Raw genomic sequence first — 20338 nt, 5'->3', positions numbered from 1 at the left:
AAAAGTGATAAATAATGCTTGTGTGGAAAACTGCCATACTACAGTCTTTAAAAGAAATATTAGGGTCCATGCACACCGGCCTTATAAAACTGCCAGAAAAAATGCTAATCTTTAACTTTTTTGTACAAAAATGCAAAACAGAAGGGTCTTTTTTCTGCCTCTAAATGCTGAGCTTCTTAAAGTGGAGTTCCACCCATTTTAAATAAATCGGATTACATAGATGTATGTAATCCCCTTTAAAACGACTTTTACCAATGGAAAGTTTTTTTTTTTTTTTTTTTTTGTTGCTAGTAAATACCTTATTTTCTGCTTTATTCATCCTCTTCTCACTTCCGGGTCCGGTCGGTGATTACGTCATTCGGCGACTCGCAGTGTGTGCTGGGATGTATTTCAGGGCATGAAATCTCGCATTATTACACAGGAGATGAGCTGTACTGCATGCTCTGCCCCGCCTCCGCCCCGCCTCCTCTCTGTGAGCTGTACTGTATGTAGTTTATTGAGGCCGTGCTCCGCCCGCCTCTGCCCCGCCTCCTCTCTGTGAGCTGTACTGTATGTAGTTTATTGAGGCCGTGCTCCGCCCGCCTCCGCCCCGCCTCCTCTCAGTGAGCTCAGTGAGGATACAATGCTTTCAGTCCTCGCTCACTGAGAGGAGGCGGGGCGGAGGCGGGGCGGAGCACGGCCTCAATACACTACATACATACAGCTCACTGAGAGGAGGCGAGGCAGAGCACGCAGTACAGCTCATCTCCTGTGTAATAATGCAAGATTTTATGCCCTGAAATACATCCCAGCACACACTGCGAATCGCCGACTGACGTAATCGCCGACCGGACCCAGAAGTGAGGAGAGGATGAATAAAGCAGAAAATAAGGTATTTACTAGCAACAAAAACAAAAAAAAACTTTCCATTGGTAAAAGTATTTTTAAAGGGGATTACATACATCTAAAGTGACTAAAATGGGTGGAACTCCACTTTAACTACCTAATGTACATAAGCACATAGGACAGCTTCTGTCGAAGGCTCATGATCGAAAAAGGTCTGCCGACTGGCTCCCGATCAGTGATCCCAGCCAATGTCACAGAGCATTGGCCAGAGTGTTCTGGCGGGGGGGGGGAGGCATCGCCCTATCTGAACACAATAGCTCAGCAGGGGAGATCGCTGTACTAACATCAGATTGTTAGTACAGTGGTCCCAACCTGAGCTGTCGGCTTTTTTACGTTCAACTAAAACTAGTAGTACGTACGAGGCTTTACACTTGTTTTCAGTACTGGAGTTCATATTAAAACCTTATTTACACGGGTGAGCCAGGGGCAGGAAAATGGCACAATGGAGCCATGGTTCAACCCACTGCTGTGCCGCATCTAACCATGGACAGTGGCAATGGTAACACACGCTGCTATGGAGCGACAACCTTTATACAACAGGTTGTGTTCATCAGACAATACTGTGACCAGTTTCAGGGGGGGTGGTAAGGCGACATATTGGGATGGGTTTACTAAAGGCAAACAGACTGCATGCTATGCAAGTGCAGCTGCTCCAGAGCTTAGTAAATAAGATGAAGCTTTACTGAGCAAAGAATACCCAATCACAACCAAGGAAAATTGCTTGCACATAATGGGATGATCGAAGTCAGCAGAGCTTCCCCTCATTTACTAAGCTCTAGAGCAACTGCACTTGCAAACTGCCTTTAGTAAATCAACCCCATCATCTCCAAGCCACTTGTCAAATGGTTCTGAAAAGCGATTCAGTGTGGATCTCTTTAGAGAGGAGCAGTAAACATGGTAGCATATGTAAAAAAGCCCTAAAAGTGTAAAGCAGAGTGGCAGGGGCCTGCGGGAATGCGTGAAATCGCAGCCAAATACAAACTACCACAAGGGTGGGAGGAATAATGTCATACAAAGAACTCCTTTAATCCTTTAAGAGGAGGACTGGGAACCTTTTGGCCTGGGAAGCAAACACAGCCAACAGGCCAATAAATGGTAGGGACAGATTTCTCTGTGTACCATTGTACCTCTCTGATTGGTTAGCATAGTGAAATAAGAGTGTTCCCAATAGAAATTATGTGACGCACATTTTCACATATTCCAGTATCAGCTTCTTTTGTGGCTCCTTGCATTCAGTCACATGACACCTCAAAGTCGCAAAGAAAGTCAGCGCTGGAAGTTGTTTCTCTCTGAGATGCTGTGATTGCAGGTCTGAACAAGAGCGCTATTATGGCTAGAATGTGGCGCTTATTGCAGATCCTGCAGGTCTAAATAGTTAAGTATCTGCACACAAGGCCACCAGCCCAACATACACTATACTGTCAAAAGTATTGTCTGTCTTTGCACACACATGAACTTTAACGGCATCCCATTCTTAGTCCACAGGGTTCAATATTGAGTTGGCCAACTCTTTGCAGCTATAACAGCTTCAGCTCTTCTATGAAGGCTGTCCACAAGGTTTAGGAGTGTGTTTATGGGAATGTTTGACTATTCTTCCAGAAGCAAATTTGTGAGGTCAGGCACTGATGTTGGACGAGATGGCCTGGCTTTCAGTCTCCACTCTAATCCATCCCAAAGGTCAGTAAAGTTATTCCACCCCAAACTTGCTCATCCTTGGCTTTATGGACCTTGCTTTGTGCACTGCACCACATCATTTGGTGGAGGGAGGAGTCTACTGTTTTTCAGGGGTTGGGGTTGGGCTTGGCCCCTTAGTTCCAGTAAGGGAACTCTTAAGATGTCAGCATACCAAGACATGTTGGACAATTTCATGCTCCCAACTTTGTGAGAACAGTTTGGGGATGGCCCCTTCCTGTTCCAACATGACTAAACACCAGACTGGGATGCCATTAAAGTTCAGGTGCATATAAAGGCAGGTGTCACAATACTTTTGACAAAAAATGTAGTGCACTTTATAAGCACTGGCTGGAGGAGGCATGTACCCCCTGCCCCCTAGTCTTCCCTTGACTCCCTACTATGTGCAGGAGATAGAGCTTGACTCTGTTATGCTATGTACAGCCAGTTTCTTTCAAGATTGCAATAGAACAGCACTAATCACGGGGTGGGGTCAACCTTAATGGAAAAACCCACTCTAAGGCCACCGCTCACACATGAGCGATTGGTAGGCTGATGTTGAGTTTGGAAAATACTCAGCTCTAAAGCTCCAAAACACCCAACAAGCAAAATGTCATTAATTTTAATAGCCCCTGTTTACATCAGAGCATTCTGTTGCCTGAAGCAAAACACCTGAAGCTCAAAAAAAATACATGAGCTTCTTTTTGGCAGATTACAAGCGTTTTTGGCCCCATAGGCTTCAATAGAAACGCCTGACTTGAGCAGAAAAATGCTCATAAAACAATGCTCAAATAGCAGCTCTACACCCCTAATTTCCTCGCCCTCTTGGCAGATTACAGGCGTTTTTGGCCAGCTCGCTGCAAGTGCTGATCAATCGAGAATATACCAACAATCCAATTCGGGGGGAGTTGGTCACTCATTACATCAACTCCTCCCGAACAGGAATGGCCAAAGACGGATCAAAATTTGGCCAGTTTCTTCTGAACCGTCGATTCATTTATGGCCAGCTTAATACAGGAAAAAACTGTGTAAATTTACTGTTGCCGAACTTTATTAAGTCCAAACTTCGAAATGCACAGTGGAAATAGCTGTGAAGTTGCTAATTTACTCCAATGTATAAAATACAACTTGTGTCTTATCTTTTTCTGCTGCTAAATATATTTCTATAACAATTTCCATTTCAGACATTCTACATCAAAGAACTGTTTAACACATTTAATAATGCAAGCGAATGGGCTGTCCTATACACGACACGCAGAAGTTGTAAAAAAAAAAAAAAGAAAATCGCAAGCGGAAACACGTGTTCCCGCTATGTGAACTGTAAAAGGGGCCTAAGAACAACCTCAGCCAACAAGTCAAATATTATTATACAGGATTTATATACAAAATAGATAAATCAGCACATGACCCGACTCCTACACTCCTAAGCTGCTAAGCACCCAGGGTCAATAGATCAAAATCCCTAAAAAGCATACATATACAAAAAATAGTGCAGCGCTCATAAAATAAAATCCTAATAAAAGCCTAATAAAATGTATACAATGAATAGAATGAAAGTCCCAATGTGAATTAGTTGTGGTCATGCACAAGACAGACAAGGATGTGCTCCGCTCAGTGAGTCCTCCACCCAATCACACTATCTCCTCACCTCAATTTTAGCCCCTGTGTCACCAGACGGCTAATGAAGCAAGATGTAATTTCCAAAGATAGCGTGGTTCCGATCCCAAGTAACCCAATGCAAATAGCCGCAGATCCTCCACTGAAAACTTTCCAAAACGTACCAGACTCAATATTGGTATGCACACTTCCCTCTAAGGAACTCCGCGCAACCAACCATAAAAGAAAATCCGGACATAGTGCTTTATCCTTTTCCATCCCAATAAACCTCTGTTTATTGATAAACGTGCATAAAATTACCTGACAGGGCACTGTGAAACAGTGCACTGAATCAGCTTGTTCGAGATACACAGGGACACTTCCCGATGCCGATGGATGGCGGGTGACGTCACCGGCCCCTTCCCCTCCATACGCGTTACGTCCCCGGGCGGGACTTCTTCAGGGAATCTTGTGTCTTATCTTTTTCTGCTGCTAAATAGGTTTCTAATACAATTTCCATTTCAGACATTCTACATCAAAGAACTGTTTAAGCCATTCAATAATGCAAGCGAATGGGCTGTCCTATACACGACACGCAGAAGTGGTAGAAAAGAAAAAAAAAATCGCAAGCGGAAACGCGCGTTCCCACTATGTGAACTGTCTAAGGGCTCTAAGAGCAACCACACCCAACAAGTCAAATATTATTATACAGGATTTATATAGCAGCAACAGTTTGTGCAGTGCTCTAGAAAATAAATGGAGAGGAGTACAGTTACAATACAATGCAGGACAAGAGGGTTAGAAGAGTTTACAATAAAAAAAACAAAAAAACGGAATGAGTGAATTAATCCACTGCATCCAGCCTGACACGGAGCTGTCACATGATCCTGTTCAAGCCACCTCTGTCATAGTCCCCGATATATGTTGGAGAAGCCAAGGTAAGAGGGCACTGGAGGATCCCTATAACAAAGCAGAGGTTTGTTTTATTTGAGAGGCCTACTTAAAGAGCTTTTTCGCTCATATGTTCATTGCCATGCTTCTTCATATATGTTGTGTAGCAACTGCAAGCTGAAATAGTCCATAGCAGAAGCTTTACCCTGTAAGAACACTTCAGAATATGATCATAGGAAATTAGCAAATAGAGCAGTCCGGGGAAGAAGATGAATAGCGGGAAAAAAAGGAGTAATTTTTGTGTCTACTGAGACATTTTAATAATGAAGTCTGAATTGAGCTGAGAGCCCTGTGCCTGGACACGGGGGTAATTATTCAGAATGCGCCCCCCCCACACACACACACAGTGAAATTAGCATTACATTATGAAACCTGGACACCAAGACTTGGCAATAAACTGTTCATTTATCATATGGCTGTACTACTATGTGTCAAGTGTTCCTTTATGCCAGGCTGCTTTTATACAACATCTAGCCTTAGAGATATGTGCTAAACAGGTATTTGTTACCTTTTAAAGAGATCTATTGCCCAATCAATACCTTCATCTTCATTTTTACCCAATAAGACTGGCTCAATCTTTGCTCAAAGCACTAAAAAGCCTCCCCATGAAGTCCCAAGCCCAAAAGACTGGTGCCGACATTCAAACAAGCTCATTCAGGCTGGCAGAAGACAATCAGAAGAATGATAGAGAACATCTCTATGAATAAGCCCCATGGGTGAGACGAAACATGTCAGAGGAGAGAAGTCAGGAGGATTTTATGCCTTGTACACACGCAACGATTATCGGCCGACCGATTGGCTGTCTTGTGTCCAGTGTTGTTGTGTTGGTTGAAATGTGCTCTAGACTGCATACGAATTTTGTCGGCCAACAACAACCAACTGCAGAAGTGATGTCATGTGCTGGTTTACTTTCCGTGTGTTTTTTCTTCTCTGAGCATGCCCAGTCTTGCTCATCAGATTTTTGTCTGCCGAAATCTGTACTGACTGACGGAAAATCGGCCGTTCTGTTGACGGCCAACAAAAATTTTATAGCCTGCACACCAGATTTTGTTCGGCTGAAAAGTCAGAGTCGGTTGTCGAAAAGCATCATACTAACAAGCCGAAAATCGGCCGATCGGACGTTGGCCGAAAATTCAAAGCCAACTATCGATGCGTGTGTACGAGGCGTTAGGCTGAAGCCGTTGTTCTATCAGAAGACCTCTACCTATCAGATTCTGCAACCGGAAGTGACGTTCGGACAAGAACAACTTACTGCGCATGTGCCATGCGTTCCAACATGGCTGCTATGCGTTCCAATAGGTTTCCTAATGTGACAGAACACGAAGCAGCGGCGGACATCTTCTTACACCGACGCAGGTCTTGAATTTTACATTTATTTTAGCAGTAAACTCACCTTATATACTGAATAACAGTATTACATTTCTATTATTTTTGTAAAATAGTAAATATAGCTAGAAACCTGCATGTAAAAGGTGGAAATGGCCATCTTGGTACACCCCGCATTGCTTAGCGACAAACCGATTATATAGTGAAATAGACTATTTCACTCGGTCGTGGTGAAATAGTCTATTTCAGTCTATAAGGGGAGTTTACTGCTAAAACAAATGTAAAATTCAAGTCTTGCGTGGGTGTAGGAATATGTCCGCCACTGCTTCGTGTTCTGTCACATTAGGAAACCTATTGGAACGCATAGCGGCCATGTTGGAACACATGGTGCACGCGCAGTAAGTTGGTTTCATCTGAACGTCACTTCCGGGTTCCAGAATCTGATAGGTAGCAGTATTCTGATAGAACACTGTATCTTTACCTTTCTGTATAGTGGCTGGGCTCCGGTGTGCAGTGTTTCCATCTTCTGTCTTCTGATTTCAGTCTTTGTTCCGGTATCATCCAGGTTCAGCACCTATTTACCAGACAAAATCTGGCTCCAGAATAGGACAGACATGTAAATACACACTGTCCTTATTTCCGGGCAGTATTTACAGCTCTTCCTACAGCCACAGTGCCAGAAGGGCATTGTGTAATGCCTAAAGGAGGAAACTAAAGAAGGTCCCAAAAGTTTACATCTTCATTAACATAAATCAGAACTCCAGCCAAATGCAAAAACATAAAAATAACTTGCCAATTTAAAAGGGTAAGAAAAACAAAGCTAGACTTTGCTGCAATATTCAGCTTCAATCCAAGGATTTTCCCTGCAGTACTTTTATTCTGCCACTAGATGTCCTCAGTCTGATGGCCAGCAACATTCAACTTACTTCCTCTGAGCCCAGATCTTTGCTGTACAGTGAAAGAGAAATAGCATAGTAATAGTAATGAGCTCATCTCTCTGTCACTTCTTTCTCTTTCCATCAGAAAGCTACATGTCAGCACATTATCTGACTGGCTACTGCTTCCCATACCCCAGCTTTACTGTGCAGTGACTGCAATCAGCTGCAGCTCTGATCAGTGTATTCTATTAGCAGAGAAGTCCTCACTGTCAGAATACAATAGCATAGCAGGGGGGTTCCTTTATCCACCTCACTTTTGTGGATGGGGGAATCCATTTATTTCTTTTTCGCAGCCTAGGCTACCCTTTGGGTCACAGGGGACAGTTGAGGCACGTTTTTATGCTCCCCTCTACCTTAAGCCACAAATGCAGCCCGACATGCTGCATGACCACAATGCTTTACTTCACAGGGCAGAAAACAATGATCCCCATTGTCGCGTTCGGTGAACAGTACCACCGATAAATGCGACCCATTTAGGTTAATGGAGCCACGCTGCAGCAGCAAGCTAAGCATTTCAAAACCCTGTTTGGTTGTCAAAAAAATAAATAAATAGACATTTAGAAGGCGGCAGAACTGCCTCCTAAATGCTTGTCAGCCATGCCTGCACTCCTGTGTAAAAAGCGGTCCATCACAGATCACTCTTCAAAGATGAAAGTATGAATGAGCCCAACATTGTTAGCATTGTCTATAGATCTTGTTATAAACTTCGGGCTCGAAGGAATATAATGATATGAGATGTTTCCTAAGAACTTACACCCTGCGGAACACTTGCTAATCATCACCCCAAGAAGCACATGAAAAACTCACATTTTTGCCTCAAAAGAATACAGAATCTTTGATCTTTCAAGCCTAGAAGCTGTTAGGATAGATTATCATTTTATACCAATCTAATTGTGGACAGTGATGTTACCATAGAAGGCATTAAAGGACATGTATAGTGGTGTAACTAACATTATATACTGTGTGTATACAGCAGACTTGTATAAAGTACTCGAAAGTTCTATTTGAGTAAAAGTACAAGTGCTCGATCAAAAAGTGACTTGAGTAGAAGTGGAAGTGCTCGCAGAAAAAGTTACTTAAGTAGAAGTACTAAAGTATTCAACATTTTTTTTACTTAAGTATTGCAAGTAGTTTTTTAAAAAAATTTGCTACTTAAGTACTAAAAGTAAAAAGTACCAGTAGTTTTGAAAAAAAAATTCTACTCAAGTACTGAAAGTAGAAGTACAAGTACTGTGTTATGTAGTTATTAAAGAAAGAAGTCAAACGTTTGAACATCATATTGTTTTTTATTATTTCAAATGATTAACCTGTGTTTGTTAGTAGTTTCTTGATGCACTTTAAGCGCTGTAGCACCATTTATTTGTTTGTTTCATATTTTCTTTTTATTGGAAAGATTTGGTATAGCAGCTTTTATTATACACAGCCTTTATTTCCGTATGCGCTGATTTACAAATGACATTATACACATTTTTTTGAGCTTTATGCAACCTGCCATCTACTGTTCTGGCAGTGGTAATTTTTTTAAAAGTAACGAGTAACTATGCAGCACAAAAAAAAAATACTTGAGTAGAAGTATCGAAATCATCGAAAAAATTTAGTGAAGTAAAAGTAGAAGTAGGAGAAAAAAATTCTACTCTAGGAAAGTACAGATACCGCATTTCGGTACTTAAGTACAGTACTTAAGTAGTTCTACTTCGTTACTATACATCTCTGGTATACAGGGCTTTTTTTCACAGAACATAGGTGCAGGAACTCAACCATGACACACACTCGCACGCACGCACGCCAAACGGCATCACATAGCAGCTGTGGCCAAATTTTACTAGCAGTGGGAGGGTCTTAAAAGTAGTATTAAATACCAGAAGTGCATTATGTCCAGAGTGCAGGATTCAGGGGTGCGTTACACACAGAGTGCAGAGTTTAGGGGGTAAGCTACATACAGAGTGCAGAGTTTAGGGGGTAAGCTACATACAGAGTGCAGAGGTACACTACATACAGAGGGCAGAGCTCAGGGGTGCGCTATGTACAGAATTCAGAGGTACACTACATACAGAGTGCAGAGCTCAGGGGTGCGCTATGTACAGAATTCAGAGGTACACTACATACAGAGTGCAGAGCTCAGGGGTGCGCTATGTACAGAATTCAGAGATACACTACATACAGAGTGCAGAGCTCAGGGGTCTGCTATGTACAGAATTCAGAGGTACACTACATACAGAGTGCAGAGCTCAGGGGTGTGCTATGTACAGAATTCAGAGATACACTACATACAGAGTGCAGAGCTCAGGGGTGTGCTATGTACAGAATTCAGAGATACACTACATACAGAGTGCAGAGCTCAGGGGTGTGCTATGTACAGAATTCAGAGATACACTACATACAGAGTGCAGAGCTCAGGGGTCTGCTATGTACAGAATTCAGAGATACACTACATACAGAGTGCAGAGCTCAGGGGTGCGCTATGTACAGAATTCAGAGGTACACTACATACAGAGTGCAGAGCTCAGGGGTGTGCTATGTACAGAATTCAGAGGTACACTACATATAGAGTGCAGAGCTCAGGGGTGCGCTAAACACAGATGCAGAGTTCAGGGGTGTGCTACACACAGGGTTACCTACTAAAACTGGAGAGTTCAAAATCTGGTGCAACTCTGCATAGAAACCAATCAGCTTCCAGGTTTTATTGCCAAAGCTTAAATGAACAAGCTGAAGTTAGAATCCGATTGGCTTCCATGCACAGCTGCAGCAAATTCTGAATGCACCAGTTTTAGTAAATCTACCCCATAGAGTACAAAATGGGTTACACATACACACAGAGTGCAGAGTTCAGGAATGCACTACATACAGAGTGCAGTGTTCAAGGATGTGCTGCACAAAAAGTGTAGAGTTCTGGTGTGCGCTACACAAAGGGTACAGAGTTCAGCCTTCTTTTACAGCTGCTTACCTTTGCATTCCACATCTCACTTTCACCCCCTCTTTAGCAATGACCTTACGCACACAACCTTTTCCTCCACTGCCCTTATCTTCTCCCCCACTCCTTAAAAGCTCCACCATCTGCCATGTGTCTTACTTTTGTTGTGTGTTTTAAGCTGAAGCACCCATCCGGCTGCAGTACCTCCCTATACTATAGGGGGCTCCGTCTCATGCAGATCATCCACCAGTTGCATTAGAAACTGGGCACTAGGGAAAATAGAGATCACAGAGGGTACAGCCTACCACATGTTGTATCTCTCTTGTCCCTGTCCTGCACTGGGATCTGCTCAGGAAATCTAATCTGTGGGAGCTGTTGGGAAATTAGCAGGGCTCCTGTGTTTACATGTGATAGTGAGGAGCATAGAGCCTTAGCCAGAGGTGGAGGAACGTAGTTCCTGCTAAAAAAAAAAGCCCTGTGTATAAATATATATATAATATTATATACACACACACACACACACACACACACACACACACACACACACACACACACACACACACATATGTATATATATATACATATATATATATATATATATATATACATACATGCATACATACATACATACACACATATATATATATATATATATATATATATACACACACATACATACACACACAGTACATACGAACATACTTTTAGCTAGGTAAAAAGAACTACTGCTTAGAAATATTTTTGACGTTTAATTTCCCTGCAGAAAAAAACGGTTCAGCAGGAACCCGCCAAAATTCAAACATTGTATGAGCAGGCTGAATGCACCCAAGTTCATCGATCGATCGCCTTGGGTACAACCAGCATGTCTGATTTTACATGCGATTATTGCAAGCGGCAATTTTAGCCACCAGCAACAATCACTATGTTCTCACAAGGAGAACACAATGGCTCCGCAGGAGGGATTTCCACTGTGTTGATGGGGGAATCCAGAGATTTTCTTTGGTTGCAGGAAAGAAAAACGCTCCGTCTATGGCCGGCCTTAGTACACACAGAGTGAGTCAACCACTCCCTTGCTCTGTACAGCTCTCCATAAAGTTTTAATTAGACAAGTCTTTAAGACAATGGGAAAAGTGCAACAACCCCAAAATTCCATTATAGTTAGCAGGATAAGATCAAGACACCTGTGCCCGAATTCACGTAGTACTAACTGTCAAAAAATCCAATAGAAAAGTAGAAATCCAGCACCAGGACTTCTTGGCATAAGAACGGCTACTTTATTTCATCCATCGAAACATCAAATAGAATAATTTCTTCATGAACAGCTCTTTAAAGGAGAAGTACAGTCCAAGCTTGCTTGGATGTACTTCTCCTGTGGATCACACACTCTGACGTCACAGAACTGGTCCAGGCTCGGGCTTCATCACCACCATGGAGTCAGGATCTGCCCACATGTCTGGACCGACAGCCAGCTCAGCGAACCGCTGAGAGCCTAAGCCGGCTGCTCCCGCCCCCTCCACAGCCCAGCACTCCAGTGAGCGAGGACGGGGCAGAGCAGAGATCCAGTCAGCCAGTCAGCAGCTCTCTGCTCTCGGAGCTGTGAGAACCGAACCATCAGCGTTGTTCCATCGCTCGGTTCTCAGTATTAGAGGCACCAGGGGACAGATGCTGCATCCACCTAAATATAAGGATCCTTTCACACGGTCCGCTCCGTCGGCGGACTCCGTACTGCTCAGCGGGGGATCGATACACTGATCCCTGCTGAGCAGTAAGGTGACAGCTTTCTCTCCGCTCTTTGTGCGGAGACGGAGGTGTCAGAGCCCCACTGCTCTCTATGGGGAACCGCCTGTCCGCTCTCATCCGATCCCATCCGATCCGATCCCCTGGACGGATGGAAAATAAGGTTTCCATCCGTCCGGATTTCACAAACATGATCAGATGCAGATGGCAGCGGGTGTCAGCGGACATGTCTCTGCTGACATCCGCTGCCCCATAGGGATGCATGGAGGATCCGATCAGATCCGCCTATAAAACTGACAGGCGGATCTGTTCGTGTGAAAGGATCCTAATTCTAAAATAAAAAAACATATATCTCTTTTAAATAATATAGAACACAGCTGTGTAGAGAAGGGGATGGCAGAGCAAATAAGAAAAAAACAATCACAGAAGTAATTGAATCAACACCTTCATTAGTTACAAATTCCACTGCCACCTCTAAATGGTAAATGAAAATATTATTTAAGTAATTAGACAGGTATGGTCCCAAAGGGAGAAACCACTGTTGCATTCTTTTTAGAAAGTAACCACCAAAATCAATGTTATAGGCATACACTGTACTGAATGTTACTTTTATTTGCCATTATTCTACCAATAAAGTATCAGTTCAAGAACTTGTAATCTGAATAAAATAAAACTATTATAGCTACTTTTAGTACATCGTTGCAGATCACATAAAGGACCTTTATGTGTCCCTGAGACATAGTAGCGACCAGAACCACAGACATTCTAAAAAAGGTAGAGATATGAGGCAGGGGCAGCAGGACAAATAAGTCTTAATGATCATTTCTGCTAGGTGCAATTTCCTTCCATACTTTAATTTGGCAACAGGGTTGCATTAAAGTCTAACGAAGGGCCCCTTCACACCAGCCATGTCATTTCTGATCAGCGTGTGAACAGATCCCCACTGAATCGGAGCCAAAAGCTATGATCTGTGTCTGTTCAGTTTTTCCCTGCTGGAGCCTAATAAACCCAAGTTAGGTCTACAGGCGAGATGCAAGTCCATTTACATCTGACAACATCAAATTCGACACATTTTTAAAAAAAAAAATAGAGAAGATTGCAGACTTGTTTCCATTTTTTTTCTGACCTAGATGGATTCAGATACTGAGATGTAAACCCCCATAGACTAACTAACATGGAGCTTTGGCCAGTGGCATCACTGGAAATTCCTGGCAGTATTAAAACAGCTGGGAAGCTGTCATTTAGTGGTGGGAGTACGGCATGTACAGATCGGTGGGCAATAGGTCACTGTCATTGACATGGATTACATCATTGAACGTCACGTGGATAACATCGCTGGACATTGTTAACTAGATTTACCTTGTAGGGACATTCATACACAATATTTTTTTAAGCCAGTAAGTATGTGCTTGAGTTTTATTTCATTATAGTATTTCTTCACCTTGTGGGCATGGGTACTAATGTACCCCCATACTCATTCCTCTGGAAAGAAAAGTTATGTGGTCAATCCCCTTATTACAAGGGGGGTCCTCCCCCCTCCTTCCCAAATGACCCCTACCTCCTTTTGGGGCATCAGAGATGGGGAAGAAGCCCCCACCCCTAACACTGGGGCAAGGGTGATTTGCTAAAAGGATGGAAAGGCTTTGCTGTACCCAGGGCCGCTGATAGGGGGGGACCACCAGCCCTCTTGTAGGGGGCCCGAGCACGCAGGGGGGCCCACACAGAGAGGGGGATTAGTGATGGACAACAAATACAGAAATCTTCCTCCAGCACCTGAATCTGATCTGTCCCTCTCCCTGCTATCAGCTTTTATCTGCTGAGAAAGAGACAGTCGTCCCTCACTAATCCCCCTCTCTTGTGTGGGCCCCCCCTCCCAGCACTTATCTCTGCTCAGGAGTTTATTTGTAAATTGTAACTTTGTTTCTCTCTCTCTGTCTCTCTGATCACTGAGCTCAAACTGCCCAGTCTGTATATTTTTCTCATCTCATCTTCTTTTTTATTTAACATATTTTTTTTTTTTTTTTAGATTTAGCAGGAATTATGTGAGTTATGTTATATTTGTGTCTGCTAATAGTGATTTTGTTGTAATTTTAGCTAAATATATCTTTAATATTTTCTTGGGGGGGCCCTGCCAGGTAATCTGTATGGGGCCCCGTGATTTCTAACAGCAGCCCTGGCTGTACCCAGTGCCCCCACCTCTCTCCTCCCCTGGGTTCCAGGGTGCACTGGAAAGAAAGTGGTTTCAAAGTAACATGTAAACATCTAGTGACTTCAATAAACCAAAACCTATAGCTTTCTATACTACGAACAGCTAACTAACCACAGATCTGTCAAATGACATATTTCATTTATTTAAAAGTAGTGAGAAGAGCACAGCAACCTGTCTGAACTCACTTTTCATTGAGCTGTCTCCGCTAAACTGAAATCAGAGTGAATATTATACTCAGCAGATCCCCACAGCACTAAAAACGACCATACTGTATAAGGCTATGTTCTGGCTTTCAAGGAGTTTGTGAAAATAAGGCATGCACACTGTGTATACCCTGTGCTGTAATAAAACCACCAAGCCAGTTATTAAACCATTGACTTTCTTTAGCAGATATAGTAACATGAGACTAGTAAATGCCATTGCAAGTGCAAAAATATAAAATAGGTGATATTCCCAGTTCCACTGCTCAAGTGGAGATATGATTTAAAGGGAGTTTGCACTTTTGCAGTCACACTTGAGAAAAACCCTACTATATGTTTGTTTTGTTTTCTGAGAGCAGTTGGCTCAGGCTCTCAGTGCAGTGCTGGGCCATGGGGGGGCAGGAGCAGCTGACTCAGGCTCTCATTGGAGAGCTTGGCTGTAAAGGGGGCGGGAGCAGCTGGCTCAGGCTCTCAGTGGAGTGCTGGGCTGTGGAGGGAGCAGGAGCAGCGGGCTCAGGCTCTCAGTGGATCACTGGGCTATGGAGGGGGCGGAAGCTGCTGGCCCAGGCTCTCAGTGGAGCACTGGGCTGTGGAGGGGACATGAGCTGCTGGCTAAGGCTCTCAGTGGATCGCTGGGCTGTGGAGGGGGCAGGAGCTGCTGGCTCAGGCTCTTAGTGAATTGCTGGGCTGTGGAGGGGGTGGGAGAAGCTGGCTGAGGCTCTGTGGATCACTGGGCTGTGGAGGGGGAGCAGCGGTCTCAGGCTCTCAGTAGATTGCTGGGCTGTGGAGGGGCGGAAACAGCGGGCTCAGGCTCTTAGTAGATCGCTGGCTGTGGAGGGGCAGGAGCAGCGGGCTCAGGCTCTCAGTAGATTGCTGGGCTGTGGAGGGGCGGGAACAGCGGGCTCAGGCTCTTAGTAGATCGCTGGCTGTGGAGGGGCAGGAGCAGCTGGCTCAGGCTCTCAGTGGATCGCTGGGCTGTGGAAGGGGCAAAAGCTGCTGGCCCAGGCTTTTAGTGGATCACTGGGCTGTGGAGGGGTCAGGAGCTGCTGGTCCAGGCTCTCAGTGGATCACTGGGCTGTGGAGGGGGCGGAAGCTGCTGGCCCAGGCTCTCAGTGGAGCACTGGGCTGTGGAGGGGACATGAGCTGCTGGCTCAGGCTCTCAGTGGATCGCTGGGCTGTGGAGGGGGCAGGAGCTGCTGGCTCAGGCTCTTAGTGAATTGCTGGGCTGTGGAGGGGGTGGGAGAAGCTGGCTGAGGCTCTGTGGATCACTGGGCTGTGGAGGGGGAGCAGCGGTCTCAGGCTCTCAGTAGATTGCTGGGCTGTGGAGGGGCGGGAACAGCGGGCTCAGGCTCTTAGTAGATCGCTGGCTGTGGAGGGGCAGGAGCAGCGGGCTCAGGCTCTCAGTAGATTGCTGGGCTGTGGAGGGGCGGGAACAGCGGGCTCAGGCTCTTAGTAGATCGCTGGCTGTGGAGGGGCAGGAGCAGCTGGCTCAGGCTCTCAGTGGATCGCTGGGCTGTGGAAGGGGCAAAAGCTGCTGGCCCAGGCTTTTAGTGGATCACTGGGCTGTGGAGGGGTCAGGAGCTGCTGGTCCAGGCTCTCAGTGGATCACTGGGCTGTGGAGGGGGCGGAAGCTGCTGGCCCAGGCTCTCAGTGGAGCACTGGGCTGTGGAGGGGACATGAGCTGCTGGCTCAGGCTCTCAGTGGATCGCTGGGCTGTGGAGGGGGCAGGAGCTGCTGGCTCAGGCTCTTAGTGAATTGCTGGGCTGTGGAGGGGGTGGGAGAAGCTGGCTGAGGCTCTGTGGATCACTGGGCTGTGGAGGGGGAGCAGCGGTCTCAGGCTCTCAGTAGATTGCTGGGCTGTGGAGGGGCGGGAACAGCGGGCTCAGGCTCTTAGTAGATCGCTGGCTGTGGAGGGGCAGGAGCAGCTGGCTCAGGCTCTCAGTGGATCGCTGGGCTGTGGAAGGGGCAAAAGCTGCTGGCCCAGGCTTTTAGTGGATCACTGGGCTGTGGAGGGGTCAGGAGCTGCTGGTCCAGGCTCTCAGTGGATCACTGGGCTGTGGAGGGGGTGAAAGCAGCTGGCTGAGGCTCTCAGTGGATTGCTGAGAGGCTGAGGCAGTTACCAGTGAAGGCTTCTGGGTGAATCCCAACATTAAAGTCAGGATCGATCCAGAGCCTGGACCAGACAAGTGATGTCAGACGACAGCAGGCTTTTGCCCTCTGTTGGCTGAAAATGGGTCACAAGCGAGCAAAACTAAGTGCACTTCTGTGATCCATAGGATAGGTAGGGCTGAAAGAGCTTTGGCTGTACTTCTCTTTTAACATGCAATGCAGGAGGGTGGTTTCTACGTTTTTAACCCTTTGTTAGGACAGTGTTCAAATCTAGTTTAAAGCTGATAATGAACAACTGTGAACACAGTACAGACAGGGTTAATTGTGTTAAACTATTCCACAGCCCCCTCCTAAACATTACAAAGCAGGGAGAGAGTCTAAGGTTTTTTAAGCCACTAAAAAGCACTTAAAATACTAAACATCAATTTTGAAATACTTTTGTAGTGATGCCATGTGACAGGGAAGATGTGACACTATAAAGTAGGTGTTATCGCTAATTGGCTGCACAGGTGGAATTACAGTGTAATTGGTGGTCGGGCCGCTATGAAGCACAAGGCCTCTAGGGGCGCTGTGGGGCCTCCAGCAGCGATACACCTGGGCGCCGCTCCCCTCACTATGGCAACACTGAGGACGCTGTGGAGTCAGCATTTCCCCGCACACACACAATGGCCCCGATCCCTACTTCTTCCATACCAATCACCTTCAATCCCTTCTTCTTCCATACCACTAACCCCCGATCCTTCCTCACTGCTCTGCCTGTACGCTTCCCAGCCTGGCCCCGGTGTGTGTGTGTCGGGTCCCCAGAGCCATGCACATTCCTGTAGGAAACCGGAATCGGCACAACACCGGTACACACATCACGCTGCATCGCTATGTATCCTCATTCCTCTTCTTCTCTCTCCCAGTACATGAACAGTGTGCTCCGATCACCGGTACCGAGCCCCGCCATGTGCCTCCATCCCCCGGTACCCCGCTCACCTCAAACAGCGGACCGATCCGGTTGGTCTCCAGGTAGACCTGGATCCGGGTTTGCTGCCGAGACGCCATGAGGAGGTGATGATCGGAGAGCCGCCGGTGTGATCAGCAGACAGACGGCGGAGGGAGCGGAGAAGACATCATCATCCCTCCGGTGTGATCACTTCTCATCCGCCCGGCACTGCCTGGAAGGTGCATGAGGAGGACAACCCTCCTCCCAACCGAGCAACCCACCTCCCCTACTCCTCACCAACCAACCCACCTCCCCTACTCCTCACCAACCTCCCCCTACTCCTCCTCCTCCTCACAGCAACACCGCACTCCTTCCAGGAGCCCTCCAGCTGGAAGACACCAACGATCAACCCGATTGGGTGCCCCCTGACAGCTCCTTGTGTGATTGGGCAGTGCCCGACACCCTAACTGACACTCCATCCTATGTACAATGTATGGGGAGCACAGGGGGCTATATACTATACTGTACACACACAACTATATACTGTGCATATGGCACTATACTGCACACACAGAGCTATATACTGTGTATATGAGACTATACTGCACACACAGAGCTATATACAGTGTATATGAGACTATACTGTACACACAGAGCTATATACAGTGTATATGACACTATACTGTACACACAGAGCTATATACAGTGTATATGAGACTATACTGTACACACACAGCTATATACAGTGTATATGACACTATACTGTACACACACAGAGCTATATACTGTGTATATGAGACTATACTGTACACACAGAGCTATATACTGTGTATATGACACTATACTGTACACACACAGCTATATATAGTGTATATGACACTATACTGTACACACACAGAGCTATATACTGTGTATATGACACTATATTGTACACACACAGCTATATACAGTGTATATGACACTATACTGTACACACACAGAGCTATATACAGTGTATATGACACTATACTGTACACACACAACTATATACTGTGCATATGAGACTATACTGCACACACAGAGCTATATACTGTGTATATGAGACTATACTGCACACACAGAGCTATATACAGTGTATATGAGACTATACTGTACACACAGAGCTATATACAGTGTATATGACACTATACTGTACACACAGAGCTATATACAGTGTATATGAGACTATACTGTACACACACAGCTATATACAGTGTATATGACACTATACTGTACACACACAGAGCTATATACTGTGTATATGAGACTATACTGTACACACAGAGCTATATACTGTGTATATGACACTATACTGTACACACACAGCTATATACAGTGTATATGACACTATACTGTACACACACAGAGCTATATACTGTGTATATAACACTATACTGTACACACAGAGCTATACACTGTGTATATGACACTATACTGTACACACACAGCTATATACTGTGTATATGATACTATACTGTACACACACAGAGCTATATACTGTGTATATGATACTATACTGTACACACAGAGCTATATACTGTGTATATGAGACTATACTGTACACACAGAGCTATATACTGTGTATATGACACTATACTGTACACACAGAGCTATATACTGTGTATATGAGACTATACTGTACACACAGCACCAACCTCCCCCTACTCCTCCTCCTCACAGCAACACCGCACTCCTTCCAGGAGCCCTCCAGCTAGAAGACACCAACATCAACCCGATTAGGTGCCCCCTGACAGCTCCTTGTGTGATTGGGCAGTGCCCGACACCCTAACTGACACTCCATCCTCTGTACAATGTATGGGGAGCACAGGGGGCTATATACTATACTGTACACACACAACTATATACTGTGCATATGGCACTATACTGCACACACAGAGCTATGTACTGTGTATATGACACTATACTGTACACACAGAGCTATATACAGTGTATATGACACTATACTGTACACACAGAGCTATATACTGTGTATATGACACTATACTGTACACACAGAGCTATATACTGTGTATATGACACTATACTGTACACACACAGCTATATACTGTGTATATCACACTATACTGTACACACAGAGCTATATACTGTGTATATGACACTATACCGCACACACAGAGCTATATACTGTGTATATGACACTATACTGCACACAAAGAGCTATATACAGTGTATATGAGACTATACTGTACACACAGAGCTATATACTGTGTATATGACACTATACTGTACACACAGAGCTATATACAGTGTATATGAGACTATACTGTACACACAGCTATATACTGTGTATATGAGACTATTCTATACACACAGAGCTATATACTGTGTATATGACACTATACTGTACACACACAGCTATATACAGTGTATATGACACTATACTGTACACACACAGCTATATACAGTTTATATGACACTATACTGTACACACATAGAGCTATATACTGTGTATATGACACTATACTGTACACACAGAGCTATATACTGTGTATATGAGACTATACTGTACACACAGAGCTATATACAGTGTATATGACACTATACTGTACACACAGAGCTATATACTGTGTATATGACACTATACTGTACACACAGAGCTATATACTGTGTATATGACACTATACTGCACACACAGAGCTATATACTGTGTATATGAGACTATACTGTACACACAGAGCTATATACAGTGTATATGACACTATACTGTACACACACAGAGCTATATACTGTGTATATGAGACTATACTGTACACACAGAGCTATATACTGTGTATATGACACTATACTGTACACACACAGAGCTATATACTGTGTATATGACACTATACTGTACACACA

General features: G+C 44.7%; 1 protein-coding gene across 1 annotated transcript in view; it reads right to left on the bottom strand.

Annotated features, from left to right (window-relative positions):
- The window catches only part of LOC309556811 (uncharacterized protein C8orf34 homolog), a 424769-nt gene extending 407045 nt beyond the window's left edge, over positions 1-17724 (bottom strand). The window contains exon 1 of the mRNA XM_082259329.1: positions 17512-17724. Coding sequence (XP_082115455.1) covers positions 17512-17580 — 69 coding nt within the window. The 5' untranslated portion in view covers positions 17581-17724. The remainder of the gene's footprint in view (positions 1-17511) is intronic.
- Positions 17725-20338: the final 2614 nt, after the last annotated feature.

Source organism: Pelophylax lessonae (genome assembly GCF_965119305.1).
Source record: "Pelophylax lessonae genome assembly, chromosome: 5".
Lineage (NCBI taxonomy): Eukaryota > Metazoa > Chordata > Amphibia > Anura > Ranidae > Pelophylax > Pelophylax lessonae.
Note: the sequence above shows the minus strand (reverse complement) of the source record. Positions and strands in the feature narration are given on the sequence as shown.